The following is a 19,837-nucleotide window of genomic DNA, read 5'->3' on the forward strand; positions in this document are numbered from 1 at the left end:
AGACATTACTTTGCCAACAAAAGTCTGTCTAGTCAAGGCTATGGTTTTTTTCAGTGGTCATATATGGATGTGAAAATTGGACAGTAAAGAAAGCTGAACACCGAAGAATTGATGCTTTTGAACTGTGGTGCTGGAGAAGACTCTTGAGAGTCCCTTGGACTGCAAGGAGATCCAACCAGTCCATTCGGAAGGAGATCAGTCCTGGGTGTTCTTTGGAAGGACTGATGCTGAAGCTGAAACTCCAATACTTTGGCCACCTCGTGTGAAGAGTTGACTCATTGGAAAAGACTCTGATGCTGGGAGGGATTGGGGGCAGGAGGAGAAGGGGACAACAGAGGATGCGATGGCTGGATGGCATCACTGACTCGGTGGACATGAGTTGGGTGAACTCCCGGAGTTGGTAATGGACAGGGAGGCCTGGCATGCTGCAATTCATGGGGTCACAAAGAATCGGACACAACTGAGTGACTGAACCGAACTGAAAGCACATTAGTGGTTGAGGCAGGGCTGAAATCCATTTTGATATTGGTATTATTTTGTTTGTATTATAACAAGCTCCTTGGCCATATATCTATTGGTTTATTCAAAAATTAGTCAGTCCTGTCAGCTTTTACAATACTGTGCTGTGATTCTATATTTGCTTTAGATGGCTTTTAGCCCCACCTTTAAACTCCCCTATCTTGTGACTTATAGAATCTGTGTCCTGGCCCCCTGGCTGTTTCAGGAAAGCCTATTTTTATTCAGTGTTCTTGATTGTCAGACAGGAAGGAAAGTATTAGAGATTCAATAAATGTCTCTAAGTTGGAAAGGGGGAAAAGGGGGGCTATGATAATTACTTATGATAATCCATTTCTTGAGAAACAATGTTATTGGTAAGTACCTGGAGTTTCTCCAGTAATGCAAGAATTGTTCCTGCCAACACTTAGAACAAAGAGTTTATCTAGCATGGCTTTCAAGAGGTGGGGAAGGGAGGCTGAAACCAGGAACTAGCTTTAGGCTTGCCTTCCCAAAGATGATTCTTAGTGGAAAACTGTCTGAGCAACAGTGTTATGTAAAACTGGGTGGACAGAAACAAGAAGTTGTTTGCCACATTGATCTTAGGTCTGGAACCTCTCTAGTGTAGTGGTTATCAAGGTGTCTGACACTAGGCTCTCTAGGTTCAAATCCAAGCTTCACCATTTATGGCCTGTAGTAACTTGTAGGAAGTTGTTTAATTTCTTCTCTTCTCAGTTTCTGGTTTTTAACATGGGAATAAAAATAGTGCATACATCCAAGGCTGACTGAGTATTAAATGAGATTATACATATAAAGGGCTTAGCACAGGCCAGTGCCTGAAATGCTGGGAATGCTGAATCAATAGTAGGAGATATTTTTATCATTATTATAGATGTTATGATTCATCACTTGCACCTTGCCTCTTCAGACAAGATTTATCTGGAATAGTATTTGGCAAAAAAAAAAAAAAGCGCAATCAAAGTTTGTTGAATTATTACTCTGCTAAAAATGTCATGATGATAAAACTGTGTGGTGGGGTTGATGGTTTTGGTGGCAACTGTAGGTTTAGGAAAGTTTGCAGGGAGAGACTTCTTTCTGGAAAGATAGGTGCAGGATAGACTTCTTATAACAAGAAAATTTAGTCAGCAGAAAGGGCTCAAGAGAACTATTTTTCAGACCTAACTCTACTCCCCATAAGTTGTTTAAGCTAGGATGACTCACTTTCCTCTTTGGGTATTTCCTCATTTTAAAAAATAAAATGACCAGATAAGTGATTGTTAACTGTGGGCTGGGAATGGGGAGTATATCTGAAACTGTTTCAAATTTTGTATCTCTGCATTTCTATCCCCCATCTTTCATTTGCCTTCAGATCCCTTGTGAAAAACTCTGTCCTTCTGCTAACTACTGGAGAAGGAAATGGCAACTCACTCCAGTACTTTTGCCTGGAAAATCCCATGGATGGAGGAGCGTGGTAGGCTACAGTACATGGGGTCGCAAAGAGTCGGACATGACTCAGTAACATCACTTTCACTTTTATGCTAACTCCCTCATTGCACTAGTGACAGTCTTGTAACCCAGAAGCTGAGGAAAGAATTGTCTTCACGTTCACTTGGGTAAGAAAGTCTAGGTGGGACACTAAGTGTTATTCAGGAATTCCTTTTGTGGATTTCTAGATAATTGATTCAGGAAGCCAGCTAGCCTATTTCCTATTTTTGCTTAAATGTGTTTAACTGATCCAGGAAATGCTATTTGATGGTCTGAGTTTAATTTCAATACCCTATAAATAGAATAGAAGCAAGTTATTTTTAACTCTTTATTTAGCTTTTATGCTGTACATGACGAGGGGCTAATGAAATATTTAAGGAGAGATTGATAGTAGGGCAAGCATGATTGTCTTCATCCTTATAGGTAATATGAAAGAATTTGTTTGTCAGACCTATTGCCTTGGATCCAAAAGTAACCAGTCTTTTTAATCTCAATCTGTAAGAGCATCTCTATGGCAGAAATGTGGCCTTCTGTTCACCAAACCCACTTATTACTTACACATGCCTTAGAAGGCAGCAATGGGCTGGTGATGGGGATGAAGGAATTGTGTAGAGAGATTCATTGGACCTCAGTAAGAGGAATGGCATCCCCTTACAGTTGTATGAGACATAGAAAAAGAAATAGCATGGTGTTGCTTCACCCTGGCTAGCTAACTTAAGGAAGACTTAAATGCTGGAGTCCCAAGGGAAAAGCTTTCATAATACTGAGCCAAACATGTGGGATCCAGCATATTAGGGTGGAAGGGCACTAGACTGGGAATCACATCTCTGTTCTACTTCCAGCTTTGTTACTAATTTACTAACTTACTGTGTAATCTTGGGCAAGTCTGAGTTTTACTTCCCAATATATAAAGGAGGATTGGACTAGCATTGCCTCCAATATACTTGCTGGCTCTAACAGTCTGATTCCAAAATTCCATTATGTAATAATTGAAGCCTAGCGACATGAGAACATTACAACTGGAGCAGGTAAGACTGAGAGGGTGGGGCAGGGAAAAGGGTCTGTCCTGCATAATTAACTTAAGTAGGAGAAAAGAAAGGCAGTCTCTGACTGTTGGGGTAATTGACTTTTAATCCTTCCTGTGAAATTGTTGGTTTTAAGAATATAGACTGAAAGAGAAGTGTAGAACTGGAAGTAATGCTTTTTCATGGAAAGGAGAGTATTTTTTGATTGAATAGATGTGTGGAGACATGAATCCTTTTAGTTTTGATCATAAAACCAGTATTCTTCTGTGGAAAAAAATTATTAAATTTTATTCTGTGTCAGTAAATTGCTGTTTTAAGAGAGGTGATGAATTCAGATTTGTCCTTACTGTATGTGATGTGAAATGGTTTGGAGGCAGGAAAGACTGGATAAGGAGATCCCTGATGATGAGATCCTCAGCTTAGGAAGGTGTAGTGATAATGGAGAAATTGGATGGGAGAGGGAGGGATTCAAAAACCTCAGGTTTCTGGTTTGGACAATTGGGAAGATTATGGTGCCATTTACTGATATAAGAAATACAGGGAAGAGTAGAACAGATAGGAGAGTAGATGATGAGGATTTAATGTTTATGAAGAAATGAAACAAAGTTCTGAGTTATCTGAGGCTTTGGTATATTTGCTATTGATTCTGAGATTTTATCAATATTCAGATAACTTTCAAATAATTTTTGTCTCAGAAAAGAGTGTGTGTATGTATTAGTGTGTCTTCTTGGTGGCTAGTGGGGAATATCACTATGGAGACCAACGATATAATTCCCCCCACAAATAGATAAGAACTCTCAGGTGGGTCTGGTTCAATCTTCAGGCTGAAGGCTATTTGAGGTCATCATATCTTGGTTATAGCATGTGATGTATAATGTGTGTGTGTGTGTGTGTGTGTGTGAAAGCCGGGGGCTGAAAGGATATGTTTGTGTCGCCTTGTTTTTGCTTTCATAAGAAGGATGAGACAAAAATCTTCTTTTCCAATTATTTTGGTTTCAAGCTTGATTTATGTTTTTTCTGTTTAAATGGTTCTATGGGGCACAGTTTTCCCACTTCTTGGTGGAAAGCCCACAAAGAGTTCCCAACTGTATTTTTAATCACATTTAATCCATATTGAAGTATGATAATGTTAAAATTTTATCTTTTTCCTTCTTAGAGTGGACATTTCAAGGTATTAAATCTTAGAGAAATGGCTTTCATTCATTTGGATATCAGATGTCTATATACCCTTCTTATTTGCACAGCTTTTGGCTCTACTTTGTCTTCAAATGCTGAGATAAAAGGTAAACCAAGAATGGAGTAGTTTTAAAATCAGAGATATTAACTGCCTTGTCAACCTACCATATGAAAGAGCATCAATAGATAAATTATTATTGGAAATATTTCAGGGAGCCCATACACAAAAGATACGTTCTTACTAGTCAGCCTCATGTGTAATGTAACTGATGATAATGTTTTATGGGATAAATGCCAAGCTAAAATATACTTTCTATACCTTTTCATATAATCTTTTCTTTTTTTCTTTTTTGGTTATTGACTTTATTTTTTTAATTTAAATTTATTTATTTTAATTGAAGGCTAATTACTTTACAATATTGTATTGGTTTTGCCATACATCAACATGAATCTGCCACGGGTATACACATGTTGCCCATCCTGAACCCCCCTCCCACCTCCCTCCCTGTACCATCCCTCTGAGTCATCCCAGTGCACCAGCCCCAAGCATCCAGTATCATGCATCGAACCTGGACTGGTGATTTGTTTCATATATGATAGTATACATGTTTCAATGCCATTCTCCCAAATCATCCCACCCTCTCCCTCTCCCACAGAGTCCAAAACACTGTTCTATACATCTGTGTCTCTTTTGCTGTCTTGCATACAGGGTTATCTTACCATCTTTCTAAATTTCATATATATGTGTTAGTATACTGTATTGGTGTTTTTCTTTCTGGCTAACTTCACTCTGTATAATCGGCTCCAGTTTCATCCATCTCATTAGAACTGATTCAAATGTATTCTTTTTAATGGCTAAGTAATACTTCATTGTGTATATGTACCACAGCTTTCTTATCCATTCATCTGCTGATGGACATCTAGGTTGCTTCCATGTTCTGGCTATTATAAACAGTGCTGTGATGAACATTGGGGTACATGTGTCTCTTTCAATTCTGGTTTCCTCGGTGTGTATGCCCAGCGGTGGGATTTCTGGGTCATAAGGCAGTTCTATTTCCAGGTTTTTAAGGAATCTCCACACTGTTCTCCATAGTGGCTGTACTAGTCTGCATTCCCACCAACAGTGTAAGAGGGTTCCCTCCTCTCCACACCCTCTCCAGCATTTACTGCTTGTAGACTTTTGGATCGCAGCCATTCTGACTGGTGTGAAATGGTACCTCATTGTGGTTTTGATTTGCATTTTTCTGATAGTGAGTGATGTGGAGCATCTTTTCATGTGTTTGTTAGCCATCTGTATGTCTTCTTTTGAGAAAATGCCTGTTTAGTTCTTTGGCCCATTTTTTGATTGGGTCGTTTATTTTTCTGGAATTGAGCTGCAGGATTTGCTTGTATATTTTTGGATTAGTTCTTTTTCAGTTGCTTCATTTGCTATTATTTTCTCCCATTCTGAAGGCTGTCTTTTCACCTTGCTTATAGTTTCCTTTGTTGTGCAGAAGCTTTTAAGTTTAATTAGGTCCCATTTGTTTATTTTTGCTTTTATTTCCAATATTCTGAGAGGTGGGTCATAGAGGATCTTGCTGTGATTTATGTCAAAGAGTGTTTTGCCTATGTTTTCCTCTAAGAGTTGTACAGTTTCTGGTCTTACATTTAGATCTTTAATCCATTTTGAGTTTATTTTTGTGTATGGTGTTAGGAAGTGTTCTAGTTTCATTCTTTTGCAAGTGGTTGACCAGTTTTCCCAGCATCACTTGTTAAAGAGATTGTCTTTTCTCCATTGTATATTCTTGCCTCCTTTGTCAAAGATAAGGTGTCCATAGGTGTGTGGATTTATCTCTGGGTTTTCTATTTTGTTCTATTGATCTATATTTCTGTGTTTGTGCCACTACCATACTGTCTTGATGACTGGCTTTGTAGTAGAGCCTGAAGTCAGGCAGGTTGATTCCTCCAGTTCCATTCTTCTTTCTCAAGGTTGCTTTGGCTATTCGAGGTTTTTTTGTATTTCACAAATTGTGAAATTATTTGTTCTAGCTCTGTGAAAAATACCGTTGGTAGCTTGATAGGGATTGCTTTGAATCTGTAGATTGCTTTGAGTAGTATACTCATTTTCACTATATTGATTCTTCTGATCCATGAACATGGTATATTTCTCCATCTATTAGTGTCCTCTTTGATGTCTTTCACCAGTGTTTTATAGTTTTCTATATAGGTCTTTAGTTTCTTTAGGTAGATATATTCCTAAGTATTTTATTCTTTTCATTGCAATGGTGAATGAAATTGTTTCCTTAATTTCTCTTTCTATTTTCTCATTATTAGTGTATAGGAATGCAAGGGATTTCTGTGTGTTGATTTTATATCCTGCAAATTTACTGTATTCATTGATTAGCTCTAGTAATTTTCTGGTGGAGTCTTTCGGGTTTTCTATGTAGAGGATCATGTCATCTGCAAACAGTGAGAGTTTTACTTCTTCTTTTCCAATTTGGATTCCTTTTAGTTCTTTTTCTGCTCTGATTGCTGTGGCCAAACTTCCAAAATTATGTTGAATAGTAATGGTGAAAGTGGGCACCCTTGTCTTGTTCCTGCCTTTAGGGGAAATGCTCTCAATTTTTCACCATTGAGGATAATGTTTGCTGTGGGTTTGTCATATGTGGCCTTTATTATGTTGAGGTATGTTCCTTCTATTCCTGCTTTCTGGAGAGTTTTTATCATAAATGGATGTTGAATTTTGTCAAAGGCTTTCTCTGCATCTATTGAGATAATCATATGGCTTTTATTTTTTAATTTGCTAATGTGGTGTATTACATGGATTGATTTGCGGATACTGAAGAATCCTTGCATCCCTGAGATAAAGCCCACTTGGTCATGGTGTATGATCTTTTTAATGTGTTGTTGGATTCTGATTGCCAGAATTTTGTTAAGGATTTTTGCGTCTATGTTCATCAGTGATATTGGCCTGTAGTTTTATTTTTTTGTAGCATCTTTGTCAGGTTTTGGTATTAGGGTGTTGGTGGCCTCATAGAATGAGTTTGGAAGTTTACCTTCCTCTGCGATTTTCTGGAAGAGTTTGAATAGGATAGATGTTAGCTCTTCTCTAAATTTTTGGTAGAATTCAGCTGTGAAGCCATCTAGACCTGGGCTTTTGTTTGCTGGAAAATTTCTGATTACAGTTTCAATTTCTGTGCTTGTGATGGGTCTGTTAAGATCTTTGATTTCTTCTTGGTTCAGTTTTGGAAAGTTATATTTTTCTAAGAATGTGTTCATTCCTTCCAAGATGTCCATTTTATTGGCATATAATTGCTGATAGTAGTCTCTTATGATCCTTTGTATTTTTGTGTTGTCTGTTGTGACCTCTCCAATTTCATTTCTAATTTTATTGATTTGATTTTTCTCCCTTTGTTTCTTGATGAGTCTGGCTAATGTTTTGTCAATTTTATTTATCCTCTCAAAGAACCAGCTTTTGGCTTTGTTGATTTTTGCTTATGGTCTCTTTTGTTTCTTTTGCATTTATTTCTGCCCTAATTTTCATATAATCTTTTCTAAAAAAGAGGCTGTTTACCCAAAACCTCATTGTCTGGTACCCAATTAACTGAAAACATTCCTTAATTACTCAGTTCAGTTCAGTCGCTCAGTTGTGTCTGGTTCTTTGAGACCCCATGGACTGCAGCACACCAGGCTTCCCTGTCCATCACCAACTCCTGGAGCTTGCTCAGACTCATGTCCATTGACGTTGATGCCATCCAACCATCTCATCCTCTGTCATCCCCTTCTCCTCCCACTTACAATCTTTCCCAGCATCAGGGTCTTTTCCAATGAGTCAGTTCTTTGCATCAGGTCGCCAAAGTATTGGAGTTTCAGCTTCAGCATCCGTCCTTCCAATGAATATTCAGAACTGATTTCCTTTAGAATGGATTGGTTGGATCTCCTTGCAGTCCAAGGGACTCTCAAGAGTCTTCTCCAACACCACAGTTCCAAAGCATCAATTCTTTGGCACTCAGCTTTCTTTATAGTCCAACTCTCACATCCATATATGACTACTGGAAAAACCATAGCTACCTTAACTTATAAGACAATTAAATAAGTTTTAAAAATACATAAGTTTAAAATGAATTTTAAAAATAATTACACAATTATTAAGTCATGTCTAATGAACTTTTCATTGCAGAAGATAATTAGAAAAATGTATTTAACAAAAACTTCTAATCATGAGTTGAAACAATAGGATTGTCATTTCATCTTCAACAGAGACCTTCTTTATTTGGTTCATGGGGCTCTCATTTCAAATCATTATTTGTGGCATCATTTATTTCTGTTGATTTTTTTTACTTTTCTCAATAAGTAATATGAAGTAAAGTATTAAAATGAAAAGCAGAGCAGAAATGAGAAGAAATTATTAGCAGAAAGGCAACATGAGGGCAGTACTATGTACTAGATTTGCTAGTAGGTTTAGTAAGTTTATGGGACTTCCCTTTTAGTTCAGACAGTACAGAATCTGCCTACAATGTAGGAGGCCCAGGTTTGATCCCTGGGTCCAGAAAGTCCCCTGGAGAAGGGTGTGGCTACCCACTCCAGTATTCTTGCCTCAAGAATTCCGTGGACAGAGGAGCCTAGCAGACTATAGTCCGTGGAGTTGCAAGAGTTGGACATGACTGAGTGACTAACACTTAGTACATTTATAGAATAATTTGTTAATTTTTATTGCTTTCTAAATCAACAGATGAAGGAGACATTGCCTCCCGCTGCCCCCTCCCTTGAAATAAAATAAGTTGTTTCCTGTCACTCAGCTGCCTGCCACTTTTTTTTGAGTCCTTCCAAAAAATGGTTCAGGTTTGCATATTCTACAAATAGCTCTGAGCTTTAGTTAACCAGAGGATTCAATTATCTTGAATGGACCAACAAAATTGGGCTGTTCCCCTAATTCTTAAGGCACTTAGCCAGAGTAGTCATATTTTATATTTTCTATCCCTTTTTGTGTGTGCCATATTTTATATTTTCTGTCCCTTTGTATGTGTGTGCCATGTATGTTATGATGTTATACATATAGTAAACACTAGATTAATACTGACAGGTTCTTGCTATGAGAGAGATTTATGTAATAAAATGTTCCTACCCAAGACCAAATTGTGGTCTATATGACTGCAGAGATAACTCCATGTTGAATTTCTTATTTCTATGAAAACAATACCTAGATAGGCTAAGTCACATTTACATATGCAATTTCTTAAAGAAGGGAAAACTATGTAATAGTAATCTAGATTTTTAAAAACAGCTTTTCTGAGAATTAATTCACAAGACATAAAACTTATTATTTTAAAGCATACTGTATACTTGTTTTTAGTATATTCACAAAGTTGTATAACAGCCACAATTATAAAATTCCAGAATAGTTACATCACCACCAAAAGAAATTTCATATCCATTCAGTAGTTACATCCCATTCGCCCCTCCCTCCAGCATCTGGCAACCACTAATTGATTTTCTGTCTCTATGAATTTACCTATTCCAATATCTCACATAAATGAAATCATGTAATATGTGGGCTTCTTTTACTTAGAGTAAGGTTTTCAAGGTTCAGTCATGTTCTAGCATATATCAGTATTTTATTCTTTCTTATGGCTGGATAATATTCCATTTTATGAATATATCATAGTTTACTTTTTTTTCATTCATCAGTTGATGGACATATGAAAGTAATCTAGATTTAGAAATCTTTGTCATAAAATACAGAATAAATTAAAATATTCTATTGGTTTTATTTCAGTTAATCCTCCTCAGGATTTTGAAATAGTGGACCCTGGATATTTAGGTTATCTCTATTTGCAATGGCGACCTCCAGTGTCTCTGGATAATTTTAATAAATGCACTGTAGAGTATGAATTAAAATATCGAAATGTTGATAGTGAAAACTGGAGGGTAAGTAAAGCATGCACTTAAGATACTAGAGTGCTTATTAGTTTTCTTGTGATTCCTGATGTCAGTGTCTGCTCTTGTTTCTCAATATCTCTTGTATCTCAATAGCTATTATTAAGATATAAGTTGCATGCCTGCTGCTGTCTCCTGTGCATCCTGCAATGTCTGTTTTCACCCCAACCACTATTAAGACTACCATTGGAAGTACAGGAAAGGAAAATCTGATCTCATGGAATATGGACTTATAGACTTATACATTTTACCATATTTCAGAGTTACTTAAATACTGTGTATGGGTCTTACATATGCTACTGGATGATGTGAGCTTTTTCTTTGTAGTGAATTAAGCCTTATTTTTCTTTGTACTCACCCTACGGAACACAGCATGGTTCTTTGCATATATTGTAGTAAGTGCTCAGTGAAAGTTTATTGAATTATTAACTATTTATATAGTCAACAAGCATGTTCTTTCAAAGATTTTGATTGTACAAGGAATTCTGTTATCTTCTTAATTCAGCTAGGTAGTTTCAAAGAACGATTAAAATCAAACATTCATTGAGCAACTTTTTTCTGCCAGCTACTTCACTAGCTAGGTATCAGGAATAGAAGGATAAATGATATATGATTTTAGTCCTTCAGATAGTCACACTTTGTCTGGCTTCCTCCAGTTACCACCAAGATTGTATATGATTCCTATTTCATATGATTTTTGAAAGGTGATAAATTGTCATGTAATAGGCATATGGTACATGAAAATTATCCCTTGAGCTATAAGTTGGTTATAGCTCAAGTTCCTGCCACAGAGCCTTTTTTGTCTTCCAGAATTTGTTTTGAATAAGGTGTTAAGATTCAAATGATCTCATCAAATGAAGTAATATGCAGAAGGTGAACTCTGCCAAAAATATATCTGGGACATTTTATCAGATAATCATCTGGAATTTCTTAGCTATTGAAGACTGTCCAGAGTATTAATGACTTTTTAGTCTTAATAATGTGGCTTATGATACCATTATTGTTTCTAAGCTTGACTTTGTCTCATCTTTTTATCAAACAGACGATCATCACTAAGAATCTACTTTACAAAGATGGGTTTGATCTTAACAAAGGTGTTGAAGCAAAGATACACGCACTTCTGCCAAGGCAATGCACAAATGGATCAGAAGTTCAAAGTTCATGGTCAGAAGCTACTTACTGGATATCATCACAAGGTTAAAACAAAGCTCTCTTTTCATAGTTAATACTGTTAGAAAAATCTATATGGGAAGTAAGTTCTTTAACACTTATACAGAAGATTATATGTATAGTTGAGAATGTGGCACAAAATAGAATCCTTCTGAGGAGTGGGTGACTGGTGTTTTGAATTCTTTTTTTTTTTAATTTTTATTTTTACTTTATTTTACTTTACAATATTGTATTGGTTTTGCCATACATTGACATGAATCCGCCACGGGTGTACATGAGTTCCCAGTCCTGAACCCCCTCCCACCTCCCACCCCATATCACCTCTCCGGATCATCCCCGTGCACCAGACCCAAGCATCCTGTATCGAACATAGACTGGCGATTTGTTTCTTACATGATAGTATACATGTTTCAGTGCCATTCTCCCAAATCATCCCACCCTCTCCTTCTCCCTCAAAAGTCCAAAAGTCCGTTCTATACATCTGTGTCTCTTTTGCTGTCTCGCATGCAGGGTTATCATTACCATCTTTCTAAATTCCATATATATGTGTTAGTATACGGTATTGGTGTTTTTCTTTCTGGGTTTTTAATTCTTTAAATCAGAAAACATATGTGGCAAAACCTACATATTATTTCATGCATGCATGCTCAGTCATGTGCAACTCTTTGTGGCCCCATAGACTATAGCCCTTATTAGGTTAATATAGATCCCAGTTTTGGGCTCATATCAGTGAATATACATGCAACTATGCAGCTGCTCAGAGCATCCTAGAATTATTAATTTGGCACTTCTGCATATGCTTACACTAGTACCAATAAATGAGCCCTCAAAAGTTTTTGATTTTGCATGTTCCACTTAAAGTGAAGTGATTTCCAACAACTTCCTTTGGGGATTTTCCTGATTATGTTGATTGCTAAATGAAGTGGAGAGGTCAAAGGAAATGAAATAAAATTGCTTAGTGATTTCCCAAGTGATTCATTACCATGTCTTTCAAGCATTCACAGTTTATTCATTTCTTAGGAAATTTGGACACTAAAATTCAGGATATGGATTGTGTATATTACAACTGGCAATATTTACTCTGCTCTTGGAAACCTGGCATGGGTGCCCACTTGGATAGCAACTACAGCTTATATTACTGGTAAGTATTTTATAATAAGAATTCCATATCCAGAAGATATCTATCAAAATTAATCCACAGTATTAGTAACTGTATTTTCATTAGGGCTTCCCAGGTAGCTCAGATGGTAAAGAATATACCTGCAATGCAAGAGACCTGGGTTCAATCCCTGGGTTGGGAAGACCCCCTGGGGAAGGGAATGGCAACCCACTCCAGTATTCCTGCCTGGAGAATTCCATGGACAGAGAAGCCTGGAGGGCTACAGTCTTTGGGGTCGCAAAGTGTAGGACAGGACTGAGCAACTAGCACATACATACATACCTAATTCAAACTTTAAAACATACAAACAAGGCAACAAAACAAATACTTGGGCCTCTAGATGGGCTTCCTTGGTAGCTCAGCTAGTAAAGAATCCTCCTGCCATGTGGGAGACCCGGGTTCGATCCCTGGGTTGGGAAGATCCCCTGGAGAAGGGAATGGCTACCCACTTCAGTATTCTGGCCTGGAGAAGTCCATGAACTGTATAGTCCATGCAGTCACAAAGAGTTGAACACTACTGAGAGAATTTCATTTTCATTAAACTGAATTCATTACACTTTTTCAGAGTTGGATTTATGATGAAGTTTATTCACAATTATTTAGGGTTTTCAATGGGAATAAGTAGGTTTAGGCTGTAGCTACTAGAAGGCAGTCTATGGGTGATATAAGGAATACAATCATTGTTTCTGTACTGAGTTAAATTTTGCATCTTCTAGATAGATGGAATTATAACCTAAAAAGTTCTGACATATTTCATATTCTTGCTTTTTAAAAAACCATGTAGCTATTAAAACCGGATCCTTTTTCTGACTTCCCTGCCTTTGTTAACTCTCACTAAGGGTTTAAAGTGTTGTCACTGCTTTTAATACACCATTTAGGTTTGTTGTAGCTTTTCGTCCAAGAAACAAGCATCTTTTAATTTCATAGCCACTTTGCCAACAATCATATAGTCAAAGCTATAATTTATCCAGTAGTCATATACAGATGTGAGAGTTGGACCATGAAGAAGGCTAAGCGCCAAAGAATTGACACTTTCAAACTGTGGTGCTAGAGAAGACTCTTGAGAGTCCCTTGAACAGCAAGGAGATCCAACCAGTCAATCCTAAAGGAAATCAACTCTGAATATTCATTGGAAGGACTGATGCAGAAGCTGAAGCCCCAATACTTTGGCTACTTGATGTGAAGAGCCAACTTATTGGAAAAGACTCTGATTCTGGGAAAGGTTGAGGACAGGAGGAGAAGAGGGCAACAGAGGAGTTACTTGGATGGCATCATTGACTCAATGGACAAGAGTTTGAACAAATTCTGGGAAACAGTAAAGGACAGGGAAACCTTGCAGTCCATGAGTTTACAAAGAGTCGGATATGACTTAGCAAAATATTTGGCATAAAGTGAATTCAATGGAGTCCATATATTTGTACCAGTACCATATCAGCTGCTAGGCTGATATTTTGGCTGCTTTTATAGATAAATTAAATTTTGCATTACAGGTTATTTAGGAAAATAAATAGGGCATTTATTCCTTTGGAAATTAGTAGGGAAATCCCCCCTAATTCCCATTAGCTTTATTACTTGAAAGAGGTTAAATTTCAATGATACAGCAATATTTCTTATCTAGGAGAATGGAAAACTATATATTTACTTGCCAAACAGCTCTTCTTTCTCTTTTTGAACCCCTGTTGGCTTTTTTTAAATTAAATACGCTCACTCCTTGGAAGGAAAGTTATGACCAACCTAGATAGCATATTCAAAAGCAGAGACATTACTTTGCCAACAAAGGTCCATCTAGTCAAGGCTATGGTTTTTCCAGTCGTCATGTATGGATGTGAGAGTTGGACTGTGAAGAAAGCTGAGTGCCAAAGAATTGGTGCTTTTGAACTGTGGTTTTGGAGAAGACTCTTGAGAGTCCCTTGGACTGCGAGGAGATGCAACCAGTCCATTCTAAAGGAGATTAGCCCTGGATGTTCTTTGGAAGGAATGATGCCAAAGCTGAAACTCCAGTACTTGGCCACCTCATGCGAAGGGTTGACTCATTGGAAAAGACTCTGATGCTGGGAGGGATTGGGGGTAGGAGGAAAAGGGGACACCAGAAGATGAAATGACTGGATGACATCACTGGCTCGATGGACATGAGTTTGGGTGAACTCCGGGAGATGGAGATGGACAGGGAGGCCTGGCGTGCTGCAATTCATGGGTTGACAAAGAGTCGGACACAACTGAGCGACTGAACTGACTGGCTTTTTTGGGATTTATCCCTATGTGTATTATGTTCTCAGAGGATTTTCACTCATTTTATAAAACATAACAATATTTTATGTCTGCTTTTATTTTTAAAATGTTTTAATTAAATTTTCTCTTTAATTTTTATATTTTATTTACTTTGAAATTTATTATTTTATATTAGAATATAGTTGATTTACAATGTTGTTAGTTTCAAGTGTACAGCCAAGTGGTTCAGTTATACATATACATATATGTATTCTTTTTCAGTTTCTTTTCCCACATAGGTTATTATAGAATATTGAGTAGTTTCCTGTGCTATACAGTAGGTCTTTATTGATTACCTATTTTGTATATAATACTGTGTATATTTTAATCCAAACTCCTAATTTACCCCACCACCACCTTTACCCTTTAGTAACCATGTTTGTTTTTGAAGTCTGTGAGACTGTTTCTGTTTTGTAAATAAGTACATTTGTATCATTTTAAATATTTAGATATGTGATATCATGTGATATTTTTATTTCTCTTTCTGATTTAGTTCATTTGTATGATAATATCTAGGTCCATCCATGTTGTTGCAGATAGCATGATCTCATTTATTTTTATGGCTAAGTAGTATTCCATTTTGTATATTTACCACATCTACTTTATCCATTCATCTATCAATGGACATTTAGATTGCTTCCATGTCTTGGCTACTGTAAACAGTGCCACTATGAATATTGAGATGCATGTATCTTTCCTAGTTAGTTTTCTCCAGCTTTATGCCCAGGAGTGGGATTGTTGGATCATATAGTAATTTTATTTTTAGTTTTTTAAGGAACCTCCATACTGTTCTTTATAGTGGTTATACCAATTTATATTCCCACCGACAGTGTAGGAGGGCTCCTTTTACTTCACACTTGCTCCAGCATTATTTTTCTTTCTTTTTTTTTCCATTGAAGTGAGGTTGACTTACAGTGTTGCTCCAATCTCTGCTGTACAGCAAAATGACTCAGTTATATACATATATACATTCTTTTCCATTGCGGTTTATCACAGGATATTGAATATAGTTCCCTGTATTATACATTAAGAGCTTGCTGTTTATCCATCCTAAATGTAATAGTTAGCATCTACCAACCCCATTTCCAGCATTGATTGTTTGTAGACTTGTTGATGAAGGCCATTCTGACTGGTGTGAGGTGACACCTCATTGTAGCTTTGATTTGCATTTCTCTAATAATTACTGATGTTGAACATCTTTTCCTGTGCTTCTTGGCCACCTTGTAAATCTGCTTTTAAATCTGCTTTCTTCTAGTAAATTCTTCAGTACTGTATTTTAAAAAGCAGTACCATTCAGGATTATCAATATAAATCAATATAAATTGATTTATCAATATAAATCCCATGTTTTCCTAATAGGAATCACCACAATCCTATTGGTGAATCAACATAACCTAAGTATATGAGTAAGAATTCTTGCCTTATATCTTAGATTTTATAAAGATTCCCACCAGATTGTAAGCTCTGTAAAATAATGGCCTATGTCTACTTTCCTTACTGTTGTACCCCTGGCACTTTTCATAGGATCTGGCACATAGTTGGTATTAGGTAAATATTGTATGTTATTAAATTATTTTTCTATTTACCTGGTATTTTAAAATAATTGAAACTGAGCACCATACTACTAGAAGATATTGATAAACACAATTCTTACCACACTTCTTTTTATAGGTATGAGAGCTTGGACCGTGCGTTAGAGTGTATTGATTATATCCAGGCTAAAGGAAAAAATATTGGGTGCAGATTTCCCTACTTGGAGTCATCAGACTATAAAGATTTCTACATCTGTGTTAATGGATCATCAGAATCCCAATTAATCAGACCCAGCTATTTCATTTTTCAGCTTCAAAATATAGGTGAGGTAAACAACTTCAAAATGTTTCTAGTTTAGACCATTTACAACCGACCACGTGGAAGAGAAGAGGTAGATAAATAGATATCTACTGGAATGTAGGCTTCCCTGGTGGCTCAGAGGATAAACATCTACCTGCAATGCACGAGACCTGGGTTCGATCCCTGGGTTGGGAAGATCCCTGGAGAAGGAAATGGCAACCCACTCCAGTATTCTTGCCTGGAGAATCCCATGGACAGAGGAGCCTGGTGGGCTACAGTCCATGGGGTCACAAAGAGTCGGACATGACTGAGCGGCTTCACACACTGGAATGCAAAGCCAGAAAACTGGAGGCCAACAGAGTACAAGGAAGAACTAATTAAATATAAAAGTATGGAAGATAAAGAATTGAATGAGTATAAAGCATATTGTTCATTTAGAATTCATAATTTGTTTCCCAGCTTCAGAGTTTGTCTTCTATAAAGTATTTTTGTCTAATTTTAATAATAGAATAATTATGGAATCCCTCATTCCCAATGCTCAAAAGGCCCTGGGAATATGTTGGATATTGTCTGAGTCTGTGTTCTCATTTCTAACAGTTACAAGAATGACAGGTTCTAGAGCCAGCCATAAATTTTGAATTTATTACATTCTAGCTATATGACTTTGGGTGAGTTACCCTTAATATGTTTCAATTTCCTTTTCAGTAAAATGAAGATAATAGAGGACCACCTCATAGATTTATTGTGAGACATGAATAAGTTTATGATGTAACATTCCTGGTTTACTTCCTGACACATCATAAGCTCTAAATAAGAATTAGCTATTAATAAAAATAAAAATACTAGTAGTAATTTGTTGTGGTAGTTGTTTCTAATGCCATGAAATACAAAAATGACTGTAATGATTTGGATCCTCTAGCTTTTCTCTTGGACTTACGTATTTGTCAATATGCGGCTTAACAAAAAATCAGTTTCCCAAATAACCAAGTTTCTTAAACTGATCTTGGTTAGCAAGTGGCTTTGATTTTAATTCACATTGGGGCTTCCCTTGTAGCTCAGTCAGTAAAGGATCTGCCTGCAGTGCAGGAGACCTGGGTTTGATCCCTGGGTTGGGAAGATCCCCTGGAGAAGGAAATGGCAACCCACTTCATTATCCTTGCCTGGAAATCTCATGGACAGAGGAGCCTGGTGGGCTGCAGTCCATGGGGTCTTAAAGAGTCAGACACGACTGAGCAACTAACGCTTATTTACTTACTTATAGAGAATAGTCTTGAGCCACCTGATTTATCCTGGATGCTTCTGTTAATAGGTGCCACTAGCTTTTGATAAAGACTACTGCTAAACTTCAATAACTTTCATGTTGAAATTGTTTCCTTTTGTTTTCAGTTAAACCTTTGCCACCAGACTACCTTAGTCTTACTATGAAGAATTCAGAAGTCAACCTGAAATGGAGCATTCCCAGAGGACCTATTCCAGCAAAATGTCTAATTTATGAAATTGAGTTCACAGAAGATGATACTGCCTGGGTGGTATGGACATTGCATTTATTTGGGAAAATCGTAAACACAGCCTTTTAAATAAAATAGTAAACATAAGAACCAAAGTCAGTTGCTATTCACGTGAGGATGGAACATGACATGCACCTTAGTTTAACTTTCAGAAAACCAAACAATCTTGTGGACAAAAGAAAGATGCTTGCAGTCTGAAAGTATAATCAGCTAATTATACCAACTTTAAAGCTACATAGGTCCTTAGAGATAACCTAATCACTTATTTCCAAGTTGTTATGTATTAATTTTATTCATTGGTTTCCAGCTTAGGGAGTGGTGGAGACAAGTGTGTGAACCACTAGTTCTAATCAATTCATTTCACATACAGATGAAAAAACTGATTTTTCTACTTGAAAAAAATAGATTTACAAGTCCCAAGGAAGTGAATGACTTATAATAAAATTATGTAGCTAGAACGAGAATCCAGATCTTATTCCCAGTCTACTTTAATTTACATTACATTATGCTAGCTCCCAAGAAAAGTTACAACAAATGTTTTGGATGAGAAACACTCTTTGGCTCTTTTAAATGCAAAATTGAAATAATCATGAAGTGATTTTTTGTTTTTCTTTTGAGATCATCCAGCTGTGTGTATTCTCATATCGGAAGGGGTGGTTTCATGTTAGGCCCTGAGCACTGTTATACTGGTCTTATGATTAAACAAAATAAGAATAAGGGAAAAAAAGAAGCTTTGTGTGTATGAACTTTACAGTATCCATAGAAACAACCTTCACATGATGACTCTTTTTGCTAACTCAGTATATGTAGCACTTTCTAATTTATGGGGCGTTATAGTGGGGCTCAGACGGTAAAGCATCTGTCTACAATGTGGGAGACCTGGGTTCGATCCCTGGGTCGGGAAGATCCCCTGGAGAAGGAAATGGCAATCCACTCCAGTACTATTGCCTGGAAAATCCCTTGGACAGAGGAGCCTGGTACGCTACAGTCCATGGGGTTGCAAAGAGTTGGACACTATACTGGTCTTATGATTAAACAAAATAAGAATAAGGGAAAAAAGAAGCTTTGTGTGTATGAACTTTACAGTATCCATAGAAACAACCTTCACATGATGACTCTTTTTGCTAACTCAGTATATGTAGCATTTTCTAATTTATGGAATCTGGACAATTTGAAACTAATCCAAAATGGGAGTCATAAGCACCAAAACTACCTAGGAATTTTGCCCTGTCATATATGCCCTTTACTACCAGTAATCCATTATCACTACAGGAAAAATGTTAGATATATATAAGGAAGAAAGAATGAAAAGTAAAACACCATACAGCGATGGCCACTGTTAGGATACTGGTATATACCTTTCTAGGCATTTGATGCATTTATTTCATGTAACAAAACTCACTTTAAAAATAACAAATCAAATAGAGTATGGCTAGCTGCAGTTAGATCAAATAATGACATCTTATTTTTTTCTTGGCTTTCAGACTACCACAATTGAAAATGAAATATACATCACAAGAACATCAAATGAAAGTCTCCAATTATGCTTTTTAGTAAGAAGCAAAATGAATATTTATTGTGCAGATGATGGAATATGGAGTGAGTGGAGTGATGAACAGTGCTGGAAAGGTATGGGATAAAAGAACAGTAGAGTATTTCTAGCACTGTTTGAGGAAGAAGATGCCTTATTGGATGTCATAGGTCACTACAATTCAGTGACACAGGTTATCAATATCATAGGGCCAATCCTTCTTCACCATTTTTTTTTATTGAGGTATAGTTCCTTGAGATATAAGGTACAG

The 19,837-nt window shown here is 36.8% G+C and overlaps 1 protein-coding gene across 4 annotated transcripts in view; it reads left to right on the forward strand.

Annotated features, from left to right (window-relative positions):
- The window catches only part of IL13RA2 (interleukin 13 receptor subunit alpha 2), a 90,569-nt gene that overhangs the window by 66,373 nt on the left and 4,359 nt on the right, over positions 1 to 19,837 (forward strand). For 2 of the 4 annotated variants that reach the window (XM_070290877.1, XM_070290876.1), the window contains 7 exons: positions 4,162 to 4,288; positions 9,937 to 10,088; positions 11,140 to 11,293; positions 12,288 to 12,408; positions 16,366 to 16,550; positions 17,914 to 18,056; positions 19,520 to 19,664. In XM_070290877.1, coding sequence (XP_070146978.1) covers positions 4,162 to 4,288; positions 9,937 to 10,088; positions 11,140 to 11,293; positions 12,288 to 12,408; positions 16,366 to 16,550; positions 17,914 to 18,056; positions 19,520 to 19,664 — 1,027 coding nt within the window. Of the gene's footprint in view, positions 1 to 1,864; positions 2,109 to 4,161; positions 4,289 to 9,936; positions 10,089 to 11,139; positions 11,294 to 12,287; positions 12,409 to 16,365; positions 16,551 to 17,913; positions 18,057 to 19,519; positions 19,665 to 19,837 lie in introns of all 4 variants that reach the window. The other 2 variants (XM_070290875.1, XM_070290878.1) reach the window with 2 other exon arrangements.

This window comes from Ovis canadensis, chromosome X (genome assembly GCF_042477335.2).
Source record: "Ovis canadensis isolate MfBH-ARS-UI-01 breed Bighorn chromosome X, ARS-UI_OviCan_v2, whole genome shotgun sequence".
In the NCBI taxonomy this organism is placed as follows: domain Eukaryota; kingdom Metazoa; phylum Chordata; class Mammalia; order Artiodactyla; family Bovidae; genus Ovis; species Ovis canadensis.